We start from the raw sequence: 21,195 nt of genomic DNA, 5'->3' as shown, positions 1-21,195 counted from the left end.
ACGTTGATGTGAGGTAAAATGCCCCTAACTTTAGATGACGTAAACTTCTTGTTCAGTTGAATGTGTATCAAATAAAAGCCTGTAAAACTATTTGGAAGATGTTTATTGAATTAAACTACAGATGACTATCAAGAGGAAAAAAACAAAGCATACATAAATGCAACTAAAAGAAAATCAGAATTGACTGAATATAGGAAAGTTATTATTGCGTTGACTTTCAATTGCTTTGGCCAGGAAATCACAGTTACTCGGAGTGGCTTGATGTAGGAGGTTATGGGATGGAATGAAAAAGTTAGGGAGCTGACGATCTCTTAGGTGTTTGACAAAGTCTTCCAAAAGCTGCTGGAAGCAGTCGGCCAGCTGACTGTATGCCCACTCGCTGTCATTTCCCCTTTTAGCGCAAGCGTGGAGCAGGGTGGTCTTTGCATGATAGGAGCAGAAGTTGGACATTTTATTGGATTTGGAGTCATCCTCTTTGAGCTGTTGAAGAAGATACTTCAGAAGCTTTAGACACTCCTTCCTGTAGAAGTGGACAAAAGTTAAATTAATCTGTTCATTTTTAGTGCTTGAAGAGCTTGTTAAAAAAAAAAAAAAATTAATGGATTTACAGACCAGTATTTTCATGCAAGCAATGAAGAACTATCAAAACAGAATTTATGCACCAAAACTAAAATTGGTCTGTTGTATGCCATTCAATTTCAAATTCATCAAAGCATCAAAACACAGAATAGTTACCGGCAACATTTCTCTCCACGGGCTTCGCAGCATCTCTTGGACTGGCCGTGCCTTTGCAGAATTTGTTTTTCAACATGTGAAAAAGAGATTCGCCATGCATCTGTGTAGAAAACATTTTGTTTGGCTGCAGTAGCTTGGCTCATATACATATAAAACACAAAGTAAATTACTGACAACAATAAGCAGTATACCTTTTGCAACAACTCCATTATGCTCTGCATCTCCTTTCCCCACATATTTAGGCACCAAGTAGAATGGTTGACGCTTCATAACAACTTTTTCGTTTGTACCAAGCCAGTTGTCTATTTTGAAGCCATCTTTTGTAAAGTTTGGCCAGCTTGCACTGCGAACCTTAAGACCAAGAACGAAGTCAATGGAAATTGTCTTTCCATTTTCTATTACTTCCAGTGTCACTGCAGGGCACCTTGGCTTCTTTCGCTGTATCACAATTTTGTCTATAGAATGCAAAAAATATACATACAAAGATTACCAAAAAGCAATACAATGGATGTAGCCTTTTAGTTTAGAGCTGGTGGGAAAAGGATGTAGGGGATAAGAGAGATTGCTGGGATATCTCAGTTAAAGCAAGATGTTCTTGCGAAATGTTTTTCCAGGGGCTGAATTAAATGCAGATTGTGGATCTCTGCAGTTGGTTTGATGTAAATCACAAGTAACCATTTGCTGATTCACTTTAAACATACCATATAGTTTTGAAAAAATGTACACAAACGTTTTTCTTTCGTCACATTACTTAAGATTAAATATTACATTTATTAATGTTTCTGGTTTTCTTTTGTATTTTTATTTTTGACTATTTCTAGGGCTGCAAGGACTATTCGATTAGTATGGGAATGTTACAGTGTTATTATATATTAATTGCACCTAACATTTAAATATTTGCACATTTTTATGTTGTAATACTTTCACATTTAATCTCCGAAATAATGTAGAAACAACAAAGACAATATATTTTAAATATTTTTTTTAATGGCTTCTTTTTACTAAGCACTATGAATGAAGGCCAGTATTACTGGCTACTGATGTCTCTTACAGGGATTTTTTTCCCACCTCAACTTTAGCCATTAATTATAGCAATTACTACAAATGTTAGTCAATGAGGAGCAGTGAGTCATTTTCTCTCTTTTGATCTTTGATGAACATTAATGACTTAAGACCTGACACGCATGACTCGGATCTGACATGCAACTCTTTGTTCATTTAACACTTTTTAACTCATTTAAGACTATGCTTAGGACAGAGGATACTCGACAAAATGGGAATTTTGGCATAATTTTTTTATTTGTGTCCCCTCAAGCGCGAAAGAGAACTCGTGCCACTCTAGCAGTGAAGCTGCATTCTGTGCGCGCGTTTCGGGTGTTTGTTCACAAAGAGCCGATTCACAGACACGCACCAGTAAAGATGTGTGTTCTTTTTCTGCGTCTTATCACCCATGAACGGTTTAATAGCACTTAAATTAATTATAGCATTTTAAGATATCACATAAACGCCGGATGGAAACGCAGATATGTATAGTTTAATTTAATAAAGTTTAATTTAATATTTTGTGGATTTAAGTGAAATAAGTTCACAGAACTCAGTTTTCTTTTCAAGCTTAAATTGTTTAAGGCAATCTGTTCCCTCAAATGGTTGGAGTTGCCTTAACTTGTTGGGTTGTGTATAGGCACACCATGATCTGTCTGAATACTTGATTCTGATTGGCTGGAAGGTGTGCAATAAAACCGTTTAATGCGCGTGCCTGTTTGTGTGTGTAACAGATAATAAATAAATCTAGATTGTACCTACATTGCAGTTTCTCCACAGCCACCTTAACGGCATCTCTGAATTCACTTAGCATGTTGCTGGCCTGAATGGTCTTGTCTTCATTTAGGAATATGTCCAGAGGATGTGTCTTCGGATGTCGTTTCAGTGCAACACTGTAAAATGCGCCAGCCTCATCAAACTGATCTAAATCCACTCTCTCCACAGGAATAGTCAGCATAACATCAAATTCATCTGGTTCACAAATCTAAAATGTAACAAAGTTAAAGTTGATGTTGGTTGTTTTGAACTGTAAACATTTCTGCCATGGATCCCATTGATTAAGAAGTCTCATGGCCATGTAATCAGTTGCCTTTGAGGGCATATAAAGCATTTACTTATTCTTAAAGAGACATTCCATCACCATGTTTACATGCACATATTCTAGAATATAGGCTATTTTTACATCTTGCCTGTAAAACAACTGCAATGCTATTATAATATTCCATCCTGCATGTGTTATCCGACTATGCATATTATCGTTCTCTTCTGGAATTCTCTTATGTTTTTTAACAATAAATGAATCAACGTGGTAGTTCTAAATCATATCCTTGATGATAACACACCGGTGTGCAATATAAAAACAGGCCCAAAACTCTAGAACTTTCACAAATGCCTGTATCTAATATCACCAAGTCTTACCGTTTTTGGACATGCTCTGATGTAAATGAATAAGGTGTTTGTATGTCCTGTAATTCATATTAGGCTGATACAGGCATATGCCATCTGTCTTATTCAGATTTGTAGAAACGGGCTATGCTATTAACTAACAGAGTAATGAGGATGAGTTTCGCTTGGCCCTGCCAAGTCTGGAGTGTTTCTAGTTTAATGAATTAAATTTTAATAAAGAATTTTAAACTGACTTCTGTGTGTTGTCACAATTGACGTAACATCTAATAATCAGTAATATAACTTTGCGAAATATTTTTTGCATACACGCCTTTAGCTTTCATTCTTTAAGCGTGTAACAGATTGTAGTTGGTTATATGTTGTGTGTGTGTGTATATATATGTATATGTATATATATATATATATATATATATATATATATATATATATATATATATATATATATATATATATATATATACCATAATCAATTATACTGCATAGTAACTTTACAATATTTTAAAATGCAGTGCAAAAACAAGCACTGTAATCAATTTAACAGTATAAAAATGCTGTAAGTTATTATACAGTAAGCTGTTAACTATTGTATTTCAAAATACAGTGCAAAAACAAGAACTGTAATTTCACAGTATAAATATACTGTAAGTTATAAGGTATGCTGTGAAGTACTGTTGTCAGATTTACAGTAATTTTACCGTGGAATAAAATACTGAAGCTTGCTGGATATTTGTTGCCAGTAAGTTACTGTTGATTTTACGTTAAATTTTTTACAGTGTGGATATGTCACAGTGCAACACTTACTTTAACATTTTCATAATAACTTCCCGTTCGTAAACGCTCGATATCTGTACACCAGGTCGTGTTTTGTTTAAGGTGTGCAATGACTGTATCCGTGATGTCGTTAACACAACTGGATGCATTGGACCGCTCGATCTTCTTGATCTTTAATTTGTTAATAGTTGCTTTAAGAACCTTTCCCAGTGTGTCATCGACGCTAAGTCCTCTCATTGCAGTTGGTTTTTCTGCGATTTTCTCTCCGCGGTCAGAACGGTCTTGTGATTTGCTTTCGGAGCTCTCCAGAGATTCTTCTCTGCCAAGTTTTGAAGGGTCTCTCTGCTTTTTATTCTGTCGTGTTGGTGCTGTTTTTTCACCAGACTTGCTCTTGGCAGTCTGCTGAGGTTTGCTTTTTGCACTGTCTTGTCTGTCATTCTCGCTAGTTTTATCAGAGGGTACAGAGGGTCGTCTACATGCCGCTCTGGGTTTTTCTTCGGTTTCACGAGGTTTGTCCTCACTTTCACAATCACGAGGATCTTTCTTCTTTTTACTCTGTCGCTTCCCGCTTTCCCGTTTTGGTGCGCCGTCGACCTCGGCGCGTTTCGTAGATTTCTCCTTTATGTCACTAGTTTGGTGATCTCTTTGCTCTTTACTCTTACTATTCTTCCTGTTCGCTTTTGCTGGAGCTTTGTGTTGGTCAGGACTTGTCGCGCGGACGCTGCGTTGTCCTCTCTGGCTGCTCATGACTGCAGGTGTACCGAAGGCGACGCGCGCTCTTTTGCATTAAAGGAAGGTTTACAGTTCAATAGAACTATGACGTCAGGATGCAGGTGGTACTATGCCAGTTTAGGAGAAAGAAAAAAAAAGAAATATCTCACTTCCTCGGTGTTATTACGTATTTATGTGACGTTATCTAGGCCATATTGTAGGCTATTTATAAGGGTTTGCACAGACCCGTACAAAAATGTATAGAACTTTGTCAGAAGGACTGTTTATTACAATATCCGTGTTGACCAAAAAAAGGTTTGAAATTTTTAAATGTTACCATTTACAATGCCCTGCATTGGTGGTCATTTCACCATTATCGCCCAGAAAGAATGATATATTGTTCAATAACGTAAAAAGTGCACACAAAGTTTCCAGTGTATGCGGTCACAGTAACTGGCATTAAAATTGAAATCTTATTCCTATATAAGCACCACAGTAATTCAGCCGTGGTAAATTGTTAAATCTTGGATATTTCTTATAGGCTACTGTAAATTAGTCCAGCTATATAGACTGATAAAATAATTACTGACTAGTGTAAACCCGTCTTGTTTTACTAAATTACTTGGTAATGAATCATTTTATAAACGGATCAGTTGCGACATCTTGTGGCTAAAGTAGTAACGATTTATCCACACAACGTTTAAATAGTTTGTTCTACCAAAGGCGAAGACATTCAGAATAGGACTTCAAACTTACTAAAAGACTTTATTGAAAAAGAGGGGGGAAAAGCAAAATATGATCTATTCTAATCTGTTCTTAGTTTATTTTATAGACTTTGTCAACTTTATTTAGAGTCTAAACTCGCCATACATACTGGTAATTTCTAAATACAAAGGTAAATGATCAAACATTTCTATATAGCTTTTATGTAGTGTCCTGTTTGAGAGTGAAATGAACACAAACACCTTTATCATGGTTGAGACATCTTTAATATGACATGAAAGCTTTTATTTTTTATGATAAGGTGCAGTAGCTAATGCCAATTAAAGTCAACAAGTGCTTGTGCGGGGGTTAGCCTACGCCAGTCAAAGTGCTAAACATAAAGCTGTCAGTGCACCAAAGATTGCATGAGCCCAGACATGGGCTAATTAAGAGATAAACATACAGGTTCTCAAAGTCTACTAAATAGTGTTGTTTAAGTAGCTCACCACCAGTGGATACAGAACACATGGTATTTTGCAATCAAGCACTAAAACAAGCAAAGACAACATTGTGAGAACCAGGCTAAAACTGCACTCCAGAGAAGGAGAGGTCAGACCTCTCAAGATATTAAAAATCACATATGGTTTCAACAGCCATCATCGAAGAAAAGAGCACAACTATCAAAACACAAATAATGGTGTGGATTTAAGATTTACGAGTCAACATACAAACTAGAGTTATCTAAAGGACTGCTTTTGTTAATATATTTTTTTTCCTTCTGATACTTTTGCGATGCATTGGAACTATTAAGCAGTCTCTAACTATGGAACCTAGGCAGCCAATAGGATAGAAGAGCTGGATGACCTCTGCTTTTCCATACGTGTCTCTGGAGTTGGCAGTCAAACACAACATTCATTTGACCTTCTGGGCTTTCTGAGCGGATTTGGTGATCTTTCCGCTCGTCGCGGTCTTCTTCTCCACTCCTTTAATCACACCCACTGCGACTGTCTGACGCATGTCACGCACAGCAAAACGACCTGCAAACCAAAAGGATGGTTTTGATCCAAGCAGGTCATCTGTGTACTATAATGGATCCTAAAAAGCCTTTTGGATGAGTTGTGCCATCACTGCCATGACTTTAACAGTAAGAGAAAAGGTCTAGGTGTGTTAAATGCAAAGAAAATTAATCCTATCTATTTTCTAAAGGTAGCCTATGTTATTGTGAATGATTCAGCCATGCATAGGTTCATAACTCGAACTTCTAGTGAAAAGACAGACTTTGCTCTTTGCTCTAAATGATTGATTTCTCCAATCATTTAGTCCTCTTAAACTCTGCCCCTTTCTTAGAATCAGCTGCAAACTCTGATTCAGAGGCCATATGTATAAAACTTCTCAAAAATGCTCTTAAGAATAGGCTTACGTGTCAAAAAAGTAGGACTTGTTTAGGAGCTATTTATAAAGAAGTTAAAAGCAACTTTCAGCAATGTCTTAAGGCCCCAATATACTTCAAGCAAAATCGAAGAACGAACTGACATGACATAATTTCGAACAAAATCCGGCCCAAACGGAGTTCGTTTCAGGAGTTCGAAACGGCTTGCCAAAGTGAACTTTCCAGAAAACTTTGCTCTGGCTGGTAAACACCTTGAAACTCCCATTGGTCCGTGGCGATTACATAATAGGTAGGTGTGTGCTGAGGCTCCGCCTTCTTTCACATGGAACTCTTCTCTGGTTTATTATTTCTGTTGAGTCTGTCGAGGACAGACGTCCACAAGTGAAAACATGAATACACTGGAATCTCGCTTTATAGTAGAAAGTGATGTACTTCTGATAAATTGAGACACTGACTTTGTTTTTCATGTTTAATACAGTAGAGCTGCCTGCTTTTAATCTATTGTATAAAGTGCTATATAAATAAACATGACGTGACATTACTACAGTGCCGAATTGCAGAGCTTATGCAAACATATCGTTGCTATGACCAGATGCTTTTCTTATGCTTTACTAAAAATGCTTGCTGTTGTTCATTTTATTATTGACAGGAAAGCGCGCAGCACATATTTACATATTCATCTAAACGCCACTCTAAGCAGTGTAGGTGACGTCAGATGTTTGCTAATAGTATATCGAACTTCATTTTACCCCTAAACGAAGAATCAAAAAGAACAAGAACGAACTGATGTAATGTCATTTCGAACAAAACGAAGTTCGTTTCAGGAGTTAGAAACAGCTTGCCAAGGCGAACTTTCCGGAAAAGTTCGCTCCGGCTGATAAACGCCTTTGTTCTACCATTGGTCCGTGGCGATTACGTAATAGGTAGGTGTGCGCTGAGGCTCCGCTTTCTTTCACGCTGAAATCTTTTCCAGTTCATTTCTCCTGTTGAGTCCGTCGAGGTCAGACGTCGGTTGGTGAAAACATGAACACACTGGAGAGTTGCTTAGTAGAAAATGAAGCCGTTCTTCTGATGAAACAAGACACTGACAATGTTTTTCATGTTTAATACGGTAAAGCTGCTTGCTTTTAAGCAATCTATTGTGAATAAAGTGATATAAATAATCGTGACGTGACTTTACGAGAGTGCCGAATTGCAGAGCTTGTGCAAACATACCCACACATATTTTGCATTGTGAAAAATTATCACAAGTATTGATGATGTGGAATCGTTTTCTATTGATATACGTCTCCTCATTTACAGTTGGAGCAATGATTCAAATATGAGTTCCATCAACGGCCCAAACAACTCCATGGAAGCTTGCAATCCTCATAAAAGTGGCTTAGTTTTGCCGCATGGATTGAACATCAGTTGGGAAGTCAATGAACTGCCATACAGTAGTGGCCATAGGAAAATTGACATCTTCACCCTTTATCCAAATATTAAAAATGTCTAAAAGATTTTGAAAGCATTTTGCATAGTTGTGCTTAACGCAGTAAAACACGGCAAATTATGCAGACATAATTTTGTCAGGCTGTCATAAAAATAAATTATGGTGCAAAAATAAGAGAGAACCAACAAATTATTAATAACTGATGATGTCAATTCTCTGGCCAAAAAGGCACTTAAAAAAAAAAAAAAGCTCAAATTATTTTGTCTGATAAATACTTTAACCAAGTTTAGTGTTTTCTTCCCTAATATTTAAAAAATAAAATATTTTCCTCATATTTTGTTGGTTTAATCAAACTTGTAGGGTCATTAACAACAAATATCACTTCCAGATATCACTTTTGGCCACTACTGTATGTTTGGTGTGGTCAGTGCCACAATAGTGCTTTTTAAGAGCATGCTTAAGTCATCACCAGTGCTGCGGGTTTTTTTTAGTCGCCTAAATATTTCATTATTACTGTCATTTCTGCAGTTAGAGCATAGATTTGTAGAGTGGGAGAAGCTATTAAATTTCTTACTAGTCAGTTACAAAAAGAATACTTTGACGATTAAGCTTGTATCGTTTTATCAACTCTTTGTCATCATAGACTCCAATATATTATATCTTTTTCAGAAAGTCTCCTCTTCTCTGCTGCCATCTTGTTACTTCTGACTAGGTTAGGATACCTCTCCAGCACTCTTACATAATTCAGGAGCTGAGACCTAGTCTTAACACATAGGAACTTTTCTGAATCACACTTATTCTTAAGTCTAGGAATAAGACTAAAATAACATCATTCTTAGATTAAAATTTTAGTCTTGTCAAAATTCTGAGTGGCTTTATACATATGACCCTCAGATTGGCCTCCATCCAATCTACAACCAATGGATAGAATAGTCCACCCTGCATTATTATTATTATTTTTTTTTTCATTTGTGTTATTTAGAGGTCACAACATGGATGAAATTACCTATCGCTACCTCAATTTCACCACCAAAAAAAAGTACAGTATATGTTGATAAATGTTTTAACTGTTTTTGTCAGTTCCAAAATCATTGGAGCCCAAAATGACAATGGACACCATTCACTTCATGGACAAAAAAAAACTGGGACCTTGTTTTAAAATATATTTTTTTAGAAGAAAATATTTCATTTCCTATGCCTTTAACATTTCAAAAAAGTCAAGCAATGATCAGTCATGAACCTATTATCATTAAATCAGCAATCAAATATTTCTTAATTTTAGTTATTTGGCATAGATTTTAGATATCCATAAAAGAGGAATTACAAAATATCAAGAAATAAAATATTAAGAATTTAATGAATAATGAGCAATGAAGTATTTCACTCTTTGGTATGTTGGGATTACACTTACCCAGAGGAGGATACTCTGAAAAGCTCTCCACACACATGGGCTTCCCAGGGATCATGTCAACAATGGCCGCGTCTCCTGACTTGAGGCTCTTGGGGTTGTCCTCAAGCTTCTTCCCAGAACGACGATCGATCTTCTCCTTCAGCTCTGCGAACTTGCAGGCGATGTGAGCCGTGTGGCAATCCAGCACAGGGGCATAGCCAGCACTGATCTGCCCTGGGTGATTCAAGATGATCACCTGATGGGAAACAATGAAGCTTGTAATGATTACTCAGGCTTGCTGAAGTGAGTAATGAAAACATAAGTTAATCAAGCTTACTTGAGCCGTGAAGCTGGCGGCCTCCTGGGGTGGGTCGTTTTTGCTGTCTCCAGCGACGTTGCCACGACGGATGTCCTTGACGGAGACGTTCTTAACGTTAAAGCCAACGTTGTCCCCGGGATAGGCCTCCAAAAGTGCCTCGTGATGCATCTCCACAGACTTGACTTCAGTAGTCACGTTCACAGGGGCAAAGGTCACCACCATACCTGGTTTCAAAACGCCTGTCTCCACACGGCCCACAGGGACGGTTCCAATACCTATTGAAAACATTGCTTATTATTTAGCTCTGCTTTATGTTAGCCTTATTGCCTTTATGTTTTATGGTTAAAAGATGATAACTGGTATCTATTTTATTTGTAGCCTATCTGCAATATAGCTTGCAGGAATGCAAACCTCCAATCTTGTAGACGTCCTGAAGAGGCAGGCGGAGGGGTTTGTCAGTTGGACGTGATGGAGGCTGAATGGCATCCAGAGCCTCCAATAGGGTGGTCCCAGATGCATTTCCCTCTTTCCGGGTAATTTTCCAACCTTTGAACCAAGTCATCTAAAGCAAAGTCATAGAAACCTAATGAAGACACTGATGGAAACCAACCAGTTGGGATGACATTTTGCACATATATAAAGTGTTCATTCACTGAAGAAAGTCTTAATGCTCCAAACTGATATACAGACACTAGGGGAATTTTGTAACGATTGTGATTACGATTTTAAAATGTGATATTTTTTTTTAAGCTCCAGGTTTGCTGTGCTTGTTTGTAATGCTGCATAATTTGGCCATTGATATGGCTATAATAGTAATAATTGTTATTATTGTATTAATAATATTATATGTAAAAATAAATATTTATTACTAAATAAAAATATTAAAATAAGAATCACTGTTGTAATATCTCAATTATTTATTTCATTTATGTCTTCATTTCTTCATTTTCAAATGTTAAACCAATCAAGCTTTTATATTGGTGGAAAAACCACAGGCAGCTCTTTTGGCAACAGATGGTTTATAAACACTTCTCATTACATGTTTTGGAAGATGGTTGGCATATGTTGCGTTCCAAAATGCCCGGTATAAGCGACCCAATCTCAAAACCGAGACAGAGATAAATTTGTGTGGTGCAGCATTTACCGCAAACCGAGCCATTCCAAGAAATGGAAAATGCAATTTTGTTTTTATACCGATTAATTATGCAACCTTAGTGGAAACAATGCTTTATTTCCACTGTCATACTTACATTGGGACTGGCCTCAAGCATGTTATCTCCATTCCAGCCAGAGATGGGCACGAATGCTACTGTGTCAGGGTTATAGCCAATCTTCTTGATGTAGGTGCTAACTTCTTTCACAATTTCCTCATAACGCTTCTGGCTGTAACTGGGTTCAGTGGAATCCATCTTGTTGACACCCACAATCAGCTGCTTCACACCCAATGTGTAGGCCAGAAGAGCGTGCTCTCGGGTCTGACCGTTCTTCGAGATGCCAGCCTCAAACTCCCCGACACCTGCCGCCACGATCAGCACGGCACAGTCTGCCTGAGGGTCAGAAAACACGTTGGGGATTATTTCTTAAGCATAAATAAATAGCAGCAACTAAATATATATTTGTGTGCCTGTTAAGCTCCAAACCTGTGAGGTTCCAGTGATCATGTTTTTGATGAAGTCCCTGTGTCCTGGAGCATCAATGATGGTGACGTAGTATTTGCTGGTCTCAAACTTCCACAGGGAGATGTCAATGGTGATTCCTCTCTCTCTTTCTGCTTTAAGCTTGTCCAGCACCCAGGCATACTTAAAAGAGCCCTTTCCCATCTAGGAGTGATGGACAAAAACATAACATTATATATCAGCTGAAACTGATTTAATCATATATTAGTTAAAATATCTCAATATCTCCATCTTACCTCTGCAGCCTCTTTCTCAAACTTCTCAATCGTTCGCTTGTCAATCCCACCACACTTGTAGATAAGGTGGCCAGTTGTAGTGGACTTTCCAGAGTCCACATGGCCAATAACCACAATATTGATGTGGAGCTTCTCCTTTCCCATGGCTGATTGCTTTCTTTAAAGTGCCAATGTATCTGTAAAGCTTTACACATACACCAAGAAACAGTTATTGTGCAAATTCTATAATGGACATAAAGTAAGATAAACGCATGATCCCTTGCTAGAGGATGCTTTTTATCCCATTTAAAACCCACTCATTCCAAGGACTAAAGAAGCACCCATTCAATACAAGCACTGTTCAGTACATCTGACAATACAGTGTAGTCCAAAATGAAAATTATATCAATTATTCATCCAATGTTGTCCCAAAGTTGTATGACTTCCATCTATGGAATATAAAAGGAGAAATTTGAAGAATGTCCAGGTCATACTTTTCCACTGAATGACAAAAAAAGGGGACTGAAGATGTAAAGCCTTGAAAAGGCTCAATGCAAATTCCTCAAGGAAAAGACAAACCTGCACATTCTTCAAAAATTCCCCTCTGGTGTTCTGCTTAAGTAAACCACAGGAGACATCTGGGTGAACAATACCTGAAATATATTTTTTGGCTGCGGTAATCTATGCAACTTTCTCAGAATTACCTTTACAAATACCATCATTTAAATGTCTTATTTGAATTTCACTCAATGGACACTGAAAGAAATACAGACAAAGATATTTGATTAACAAATACGGTATTCACTACTCCTTTTTTCAACCTTTAGAACAGCAGTAAGTTTATAATTTCGGGCTATTTAGGTTTCTAGCTCAGCCAAGTAACTAGCAACTGCTTTAAAAGACCAGGCATGCATTTCTTAATGCCCGGTACATATTTGTCCTGCAGACCTCCATTTTGTAAAGATTCGCCTACCGATTTAAAAGACTGGCAGCCATTTGTGAGCCACTCATGTAGCCGATATTGTTAAAAGAAAAAATATATATATATTGGAGCAGTTATTTAAGCAAGTATTAATATTCAATTCTAAGGTAGTGCATTAAGATTAAGCTGCATCATGAACTCAGCATACAAGATTATTGCATCAGCATCATTTCAGATGAGCTGCTAAGTAATTCGTCAGGGACAAAACTCCAAAATGTTCCTTAAAGGCAAAAGCTAGACTGCCATTAGTGTAAGGAAGCTAATTATCAGCTTAACTTGAGAGGTTAACAGAAGGGCTATTCTTGTTGAGGTTACCTAACAGAGACGCATTCTTTAAAAAGGACTTGAAATTATTCCTGTTATGCGTGACAATCGAATCAGCCCAACATGACTTCAGAAAGCTGTTCCTTTTGGTGTTCATTTGCACAGAAACATTGCAAGTGTAGTCGTCAACGAACAGCAGGCGAAGAGATCATTTCGATATCTAGGGGATTTAATAGTGCAATCCCTTCCTCTGCAGCTGCCGCCATGTTCTCCCATTGCCAGCCTGTATCTAGCGCAATGTCGAAGCATCAGTAAGATCTATTACAAAAGGCAATTATCTTGAAGACATAAATAGCAAGACGATATATTATTATATAATTACGGACACGTTTGCTTGGTTTGTTCTTAAATTCGCAGTTAAAGATGCGCGTGAATGTGCGGTACTGTACCTGCGCGTGAGTTCGGGACACAGGAACGGTGCTGAAGAGGCTGAGCGTCTGATCTTGTTATTATACAGACCCGACGCAAGCGACTGTGCATGCGCAGACGAGCGCAATATTGCTGTCTACATCAGTCACAGAGGATGCTTGAGGTCAGACTGCTATTGTAAAGAAACAATCATTCAGAATTGACGGACGGGAAAGGAAAAAGGTTAATAAGAGTTTGTTCTGCAGGCGCATGGCTTTAAAGGTGTCAGGTGCACCTAAACTGCGGAGATGGTTACATAGGTGACGACGCAGTTCATTATTCGGCTAAATAGAACTTATAATCCTAACAATGAATACATGTTCATCAACAAAATAAACGAGTGCAATCATTTTATTAAATGTACACTTATTTGACAGGCGATGCATATTGCAGCATCTTGACAATTGACATTATACAACGGGTTTTATTCGTCATTTTTTAACGATTGCACAAAACAGAGGAAATAAAAAAATACACATAATTTAGTTATACTGTACAAAAAGGCAAAACATGAATTAAACAAAAATGTCCCTTGTTGTCCTGTTGCTTAAGCAAGGTTAAGGCATGTTGTGCTAAATCATAGGCCTAAATTATGGCATATTTCATAGGGATGATCATCGTAAAACATTAAAGGAGCTGTATGTAGTTTTTAGCGGCCTCTAGCGGTGATGTTTCAGATTGCAACCAATAAGTTTACAAGCGCGTGCTCAAACGCGTGCTCGAATTTATGAGCGAGCACTGTGGGTACCGGCCAGACTGAGACGCGTCACGCAAAACACTGGAGAAAGCATCCCACAACATGCTGGAAACTAAGGTAAACTCCCACTGCAACGTTACAATAATAGGCTACTTTTATCAGCTTGACGTTGAACTAATGCTCCATGCTCGTAATGTTACCATTATAAGTATGGAACCCTATCAACCGTGCCGAATTTTGCCACTGCAAGCACTAACTTCACATTTTCTTCAGGAAATGTACATTCTAGGTTTGTAGATAAGGTTTCTCTCTATGATTCAAATGCCCTGCCGATGTTGATCCGTGTTTTTTACCCGAAGTTCATCCGATTCACGTCTGGTCTTTAATACGAGCTTCAGCAGAAAAAACTTTTTTTTTTTTTTTTAATCAATATGTGGAGTTTGTGTTGGAGTCGGTGTTTTGCTGGGCGCAGGTCGTTTCTTAGTGTTATCAGACATGTCATAAGTTGCATAAGTCCATGTCATAAGTTGCAGTGTCGTCGCTGTTGAGCTCAAAGTCAGTAGGCTAGAGATGAGGCGAGAGGCTCGGGAGCGCGCGTGCAGGTGACGTCACTGGCGGTAAATCCGACCCGGGACCTTCACATAAAAATAAGAATACTTGCTTTCAGAGGTAATAGCAAAACCCGCAAAGTGGATAATTTTAATGTGAGATTACAACCCCTTCACACACAGGCAATAAAAAAAGGATTCGTTTTGGTAAAAAAGCTACATACAGCACCTTTAAGTAAAATATTCCCATTATCAAACTTGAGGAGATCCCAATTAGTTTAATGTATTTGAGGGAAAATGCAATTCAGTGGTCTGTTTCCAAACAATTATTTCAGTTTTCAACAAAACAGATGTAGATTCATTTAGTTCTTACAAGTGTGGTAACAACAACTACATTGGGTCTAACAAGCCTTAAGTAGTTCAAACCAATTCATGAGTTGGACATGATGAAAATAGTAACTTGCAGTGAGTCAGATTATTTCATTACCCTCTCTGACTGATTCATACAGGGGTTTCATCCACTAAACAGACTCAAATCATGAGTGATTTTGTCAGGAATCAGACTATACTGGTAGTGTGATTAAACCTTTATATACTATCCCCTTATCATGGCTGAATGTACCGTGAAAGATACATGTGTGTCCTCCCTTCACCTTTTTTTATTTATCGCACCTTCATTTGAGGAAAAAAGAAAATAAATTGTATTAACAATTGTAATCAACTACTGACGTGTATAACAAATACAGATAGGCCTATTACCAATAATTTTTTTTTTTTTTTTTTTTTTTTTTTTTTTTTTTTTTTAACAGTAACATTGGATTGTGCAATATTCATTAGTTTGCAAACCATATGCAATTACCTACAGGATCTCTATGGAATTTACAATAGGTACATCCCTATGGCCTTTTGGAAATGGCTAATGGTAGATATGCTTTATTGAATATTTATTCTCTGAACAGCCCAAGGCTGGACTGTGCCCTTGCCAAATACTGTGAAGAAAACTGCTCCAAATATATTGATCGCTGCAGAGATGTAGAAGACAATTTGCCACTCTGGTATGGTGTTCTAGATTAAAACAAAATATTTAGGCATTTGTTACTCCATTGTCAAAAAACAGTCAAAATAATTGTTAAATAAAAGCTGAACAATGATGTAAAGTACATGAAATTTATTTTATTTTTTTTCATTTCTTTTCATTTTTTTTTTCAATACTTCTCTTGAAATGAAGTATTTTATGTTATGAATGTTATGAATTATGTTATGAATTCTGACCACCCTTACATCCGCAACACGCATAGTATTTAAAAATTGACTGCACCTTTCCTAGTTTATGCAGCACATTTCACAACATAATGCAGTCTTTACATTAAAAAAAAAGAAAAGAAAAAAAGTAACTTACAGATTTGGTCAGAGATCTTGCTATTACTGGGCCCACCATTCCAGGTATAGTGGCAAATGTGTTTGTGATCCCAAGCAATATTCCAGCATAGCTGTGAAGAAGAAGAAAAAAACCTTTGATAAAACTATATCAGAAAATGCAGGGGAACTTTATACACTGTTGAAACTATAGTTAACATACGATATGGATTTCATGCATGTACAGTTCTCCTAAACCATAAAAAGCTGCCAACAAAAAGCCTTGTCTTACGAGGGAGCAATATCCAAATGGTTGATGTTAAATCCAGACGCTGAAATGCCCCCTAGAGCGGAAGAGATGGTGAGCAAGGCAATGGCCAAGGTGTAGTTACAGCCAGTGTAGCCAGCAGCCACCAGGAAGACGGCTGGTCCCACCATTCCTGGACACATGAAAAACAGACACACTGATTTATTTAAAGCATTGACAAACCTCACAGCACCAGTCCAATCATCCCATCAACATTTCTGCAAATGCATATTCAGCATAACAAAAAGTGTAAAAGGTCTATGAATACCTTACCTACTATAGTGAAAGCCTTGCGCACAATTACAGTGCGCATAAAACATTTCTCTCTCAAGAAGTCTGCCAGTTGTCCACCTAGCAAAGCCAGCAACCAACAACCAAGGTAGGGCAGAGCTGAGAGCATTCCATTCTGAGAATAACACAATGAGTTCACACTTACTACACAGCGAATGGGCCTTTTGATAAGAGTCAACGTTTACTCTCAGATGACGCATTTTACATGAAATACACTACCATTTAAAAGTTTGGGGTCAGTGTGTGTGTTTATTTTTTAAAGAAATTAATACTTTTTTCAGCAAAAAATGCATTAAATTGCTCAAAAGTTACAGTGAAGACATTTATAATGTTGCAGAATATTTATATTTCAAATAAATGCAGTTCTTTTGAACTTTCAATTAATTCAATATACCATTTACCAAAAATACATTTGGTAAAATTCAAATTGTTCTGATAATCAGCCTGCTTTGCACTCACCTGCTGGATGCTGAATCCAAGAATATCATTCATGTAGGTGGGTAAGAGAGTCAGCAGAGTGTAAAATGTCCAGTTGTAGGAGAAGTGTGCCACAACTATGGCCCATAATGGCAAAGACTTGAGGATTGATGTCCATGGGATGTAATCTGTGGTTGGGGACAGCTGCAGCAGGAAATGACACATTATAATGCATACGGTCAATTAATGAGTCAAACATGAACTAGTTTTACAATAAAGATGCCAACATAAAGCACTGTAGGATATCACTGCCTACTTCATTTTTTAAAGATGCCAATATGTATGTCTTCTCAGCCTCTGTTATCCTTTTGTGTGAGCTGGGAGTGTTACTGACTAAACAAGCCCAAAGGACAAACCAAAGAAGTCCAACAACTCCTATGATTCAAAGAAAAATACTAATTAGATGAAGTGTACATTAAGAATATACTCAGAGACAAGCTTGTGATCGCATCTTTAGTATTACATTTCATGCTGCTTGTGCACACAGTTCACTTTTAAATGAGTAGTATAATAAAAACTTACCAAATATATAAAAGACGTATGTCCAGTCTAAATAAAAACATATCTGACCAGAAAGAGGGAGAGCCACGACAGTTCCCAGTTGAGCACCTTTAAAAGGAAAGAAAGAAAGAATAGTACAAATTCGCAAATCTTAAGGAGATTGTTACACATGAAACCATATGCGTTCTAGGGGCACCTGTGTAAGAGATAGTGAGCAGTCGACTTCTCTCCAGAGGTGGTGCCCATGACGCCCACATTGCATGCATAGCAGGATATGACACTCCCTAGAAGCCCAAGAAGAACTTTTATTTTACAAAATGAATAACACCTATATGTATCATAATATTATATATATATATATATATATATATATATATATATATATATATATATATATATATTATAAACCATATATAACATATTATAAAGCATATTTTAGGCAATGAGTTTTGAGGTTACCTCCCCAATACCTTCCAACACCCTGACAGCGATGAGGTAACCAGCTCCTAGATCAGCAGCTACTGGAGTCAGCAGGGTGAAGATCACAGTGCAAAGGATGCCAATACCCAAGAGCCACTTGGCACCGTACTTGCGTGCCAAGTAGCCCCCTGGTATCTGAGTAAGTATATATCCATAGAAAAAAGAGCCCAGGATCCAGCCCTGAGTCTCTGAATCCCAGTCATACACTCTGGCCTGTTGAGATATCGAACTGAATATGATAAACGCTTCTAAAATCTCATGAATGGGCTTAAATTATGTAAAATGTGTACTGTCGCAAAAAACTCAGAAAACTCAAATGATGGCCCTTTCCTTTCATGCCATTTAAAATGAGAGTTTAGTATTTTTAGGTAAATAAGTGACATTATAAAAAAAAATATATATATACATATTTATTTAAATTTTAAATATTTTAAAAATAATTTCTGTAATTGTTCATAATATAGAAATGCAAAAATGTGTATACTCCTTTAAAATATTTATTTGAAATACACATGAAACAGTATATATATATTTAATATAATTATCTTAAAATTAGTATAGTTATATGTTTTTTTCCCAAGTCATATAATAAAACAATGGCAGTTTGCATATGTAATATGTGTACCATAAAGTAGAGAGCCTTACGGTGTGATTGTGTTTGGGAACAGGGATGCTGTGATGAGGACAGACTGAGGAACTGCTGTTGGCACTGGTATGGTTTTTCAGCATGTCCACCATTGCCACACTAAGGTTCACCCTGAGGGCATATGCCACAAAGAAGCCATAACACGACAAAAAGGCCAACCCGTAACGCGAGGAGCAGCAAGCAGGAGCTGGAAGAACAAACAGAAACCATTGTCAAATAGTGGTTAAAAGACTCTCCCAAAGCCTGTATGTCTTTTTGTACCCTAGTTGTGAACGTTAACTGTCAATTGAATGTGGTGAGCTAAAAAAACACACTATGTACAGCGCCCAAAACATACAGCTCGACCAGTGTACTCCAATTCACGAGCAAAATACTTTTATGATCCAGTTCTTTAAATTAATCAGTAACCACAACATCCACCACATGAGATTGATCCTTTATGGAAAGTACTTATAGTTCCTTAAAATAAAAAATAAATATGCATCTGCATCTGAGAATGAGGCATGTCAAAAATAAGAGTCATTCTCTCTGTGAAACAGGTCTGCTCAAAATATTTTTCAGCTATTTGAAGACTAAAAAATGCTACAGTTGGTGAATTTTTGTTTATGAGTATGGCCATTTGATAATAAAAAAGGTTTATGTTGCCCTTATGATGTTAATAAAATGCAAAACGCTAAGAATTATGTGTCTTTTCAATGTCCTAATTGTTCTTTCTATCAGACAGAAGCAAAACCAGAGATGCTCTTATTATTGGAGAGAAACTACTTTGCTTGTACATTCACAAGAAGAAATGAAAAATAACATCAAAGAAAAATGAGAACTGCCAAACAATGAAACATAGTGGCATAAAGAGGGAAACCAATAAATAAAAAAATATAGATGTCTTATTCCTCTAGACCTTTCACACACAGTTTCTGCATTTTTACATTCACACACACACATCTGGTTTGCTATCTTTGTGGGGACTCTCCATAGACGTAATGGTTTTTATACTGTACAAACTATATCCCCTTACACTAACTCTACCCCTAATTCTACCATCAAAGAAAACTTTCTGCATTTTTACATTTTCAAAAAAACTCATTCTGTATGATTTATAAGCTTGTTTCCTCATGGGGACCTCCATTTAGGTCTCTCAAGTGTTAATCTGTGTGCATTCAGGTTGAAGTCCCCACCGGGTTAGAAAAACATTGTACACACACACACACACATCATCTCATTTTATATCACCTCTAGTGCCATCTCTATTTCTAATCCCTCTCTCATATGTTGTTGGTTCATTAATATTCAATGTATTATTAGCATACTATGCAGAAATGTACATTTAAAAAGTACTAGTACCAATTAAGTTCAGGATATCTTTGGTCTAAAAAGCTACTAGTAACTAAACAAATAAGAACTAGTTCTATTTTTTCTTAACAGGTAAAGTATAAATACTAGACACTATTGGAATAAGTACTTTCTAATAAATAAGTACAAGTATCTTTAAAAAGGTACAAGTACCTAAACAATAATTACTAATAACTAAAAAAAAAAAAAAAAAGTATTAGTGGAATAGATACTAGTAACGTTATAAAAAAAAATAATAAAAAAATACTAGTAGCATGAAAATAGATACTAGTACGTTTTAAAGATTAAATGTTAAAACCGCTTGCCATTTTAGGGCCGTTACCTGCATGACTAACACACTTCCTCCGTCACGTGACGGGCTGTTTTGAAAGCACATCGGATAAGCTCTTGCATTATTAATATTATTTATGAAGACTGCGTTAAGTGCTGCGACAATCACACTGAACTAAAGAAATGAAGTCTGCACTTTTGGGATGAATTAATTCTGACATGTTATGGATACTAAATATAAACAAGGAATTTCTTAACATGGGGTTGTTCTAGTAAATTAAGTTAACAATGAGCCATTGTCAATTAAGCACAGCGATAACTGCATTTACATATTTAATATTAGTTTGAAAGTCCTATTATGGAACGTATGGTAGCATGGTACACATGTTTTAAACCGGCATAAGTACATAAAAGGTATGCATAGTTAATATCTTTCTACCTTTCTGAATGTCTCCGGTGTCTTTCCTGCGAAGTAAAGGCTGAACATGATCTTCAGTTTCTGTGTCTGATGCTGAATGCTCCATCATCTTCAGCGGCTGCTGTCCGCCTGATGAGTGACCAGGAGCACAACAACAACGACTGCGGAACCATCCGTGTGTCTCACCGTCAGCGAAAACACATACCAAAATAAAAGTCCCGTGGTCACCCCCGAAAAAAAGAAGAAAAAAAAAGTCCCGTGGTAACCTTGCTGATCGGATAACAACCTGTCTATGATAACAACAGAACAAAACTAACATTTTACTAATATAATTTCTCTAAATATTTTCAA

General features: G+C 37.0%; 3 protein-coding genes across 3 annotated transcripts; all 3 read right to left on the bottom strand.

The window, feature by feature from the left end:
• Window positions 1-86: 86 nt before the first annotated feature.
• cgasa (cyclic GMP-AMP synthase a) lies at window positions 87-4,775 on the bottom strand. Its single transcript, XM_084093687.1, has 5 exons — window positions 3,985-4,775; window positions 2,539-2,761; window positions 927-1,190; window positions 736-835; window positions 87-520 (listed from the first exon to the last, which is right to left on the bottom strand). Exons 1-5 carry the CDS (start codon window positions 4,699-4,701, stop codon window positions 175-177), a joined length of 1,650 nt encoding a protein of 549 aa, XP_083949813.1. The 5' UTR covers window positions 4,702-4,775; the 3' UTR covers window positions 87-174.
• Window positions 4,776-5,631: 856 nt separating this feature from the next.
• Window positions 5,632-13,736, bottom strand: eef1a1a (eukaryotic translation elongation factor 1 alpha 1a). Its single transcript, XM_084093815.1, has 8 exons — window positions 13,485-13,736; window positions 11,811-11,994; window positions 11,539-11,718; window positions 11,149-11,445; window positions 10,310-10,460; window positions 9,917-10,173; window positions 9,601-9,835; window positions 5,632-6,404 (listed from the first exon to the last, which is right to left on the bottom strand). Exons 2-8 carry the CDS (start codon window positions 11,952-11,954, stop codon window positions 6,280-6,282), a joined length of 1,389 nt encoding a protein of 462 aa, XP_083949941.1. The 5' UTR covers window positions 11,955-11,994; window positions 13,485-13,736; the 3' UTR covers window positions 5,632-6,279.
• A 100-nt stretch (window positions 13,737-13,836) lies between these two features.
• On the bottom strand, window positions 13,837-21,038 carry slc17a5 (solute carrier family 17 member 5). Its single transcript, XM_084093814.1, has 11 exons — window positions 20,866-21,038; window positions 18,806-18,993; window positions 18,140-18,373; window positions 17,877-17,964; window positions 17,702-17,788; window positions 17,436-17,554; window positions 17,162-17,323; window positions 16,685-16,817; window positions 16,397-16,544; window positions 16,148-16,238; window positions 13,837-15,813 (listed from the first exon to the last, which is right to left on the bottom strand). The coding sequence occupies exons 1-11, from the start codon at window positions 20,951-20,953 to the stop codon at window positions 15,682-15,684; spliced, it is 1,470 nt and encodes a 489-aa protein (XP_083949940.1). The 5' UTR covers window positions 20,954-21,038; the 3' UTR covers window positions 13,837-15,681.
• Between the last annotated feature and the right edge of the window lie 157 nt (window positions 21,039-21,195).

The sequence above is a fragment of the Abramis brama genome (assembly GCF_963993115.1).
Source record: "Abramis brama genome assembly, chromosome: 19".
NCBI classification, from domain to species: domain Eukaryota; kingdom Metazoa; phylum Chordata; class Actinopteri; order Cypriniformes; family Leuciscidae; genus Abramis; species Abramis brama.
The sequence above is the reverse complement of the archived record's forward strand: the minus strand, read 5'-3'. Positions and strand labels throughout refer to the sequence as shown.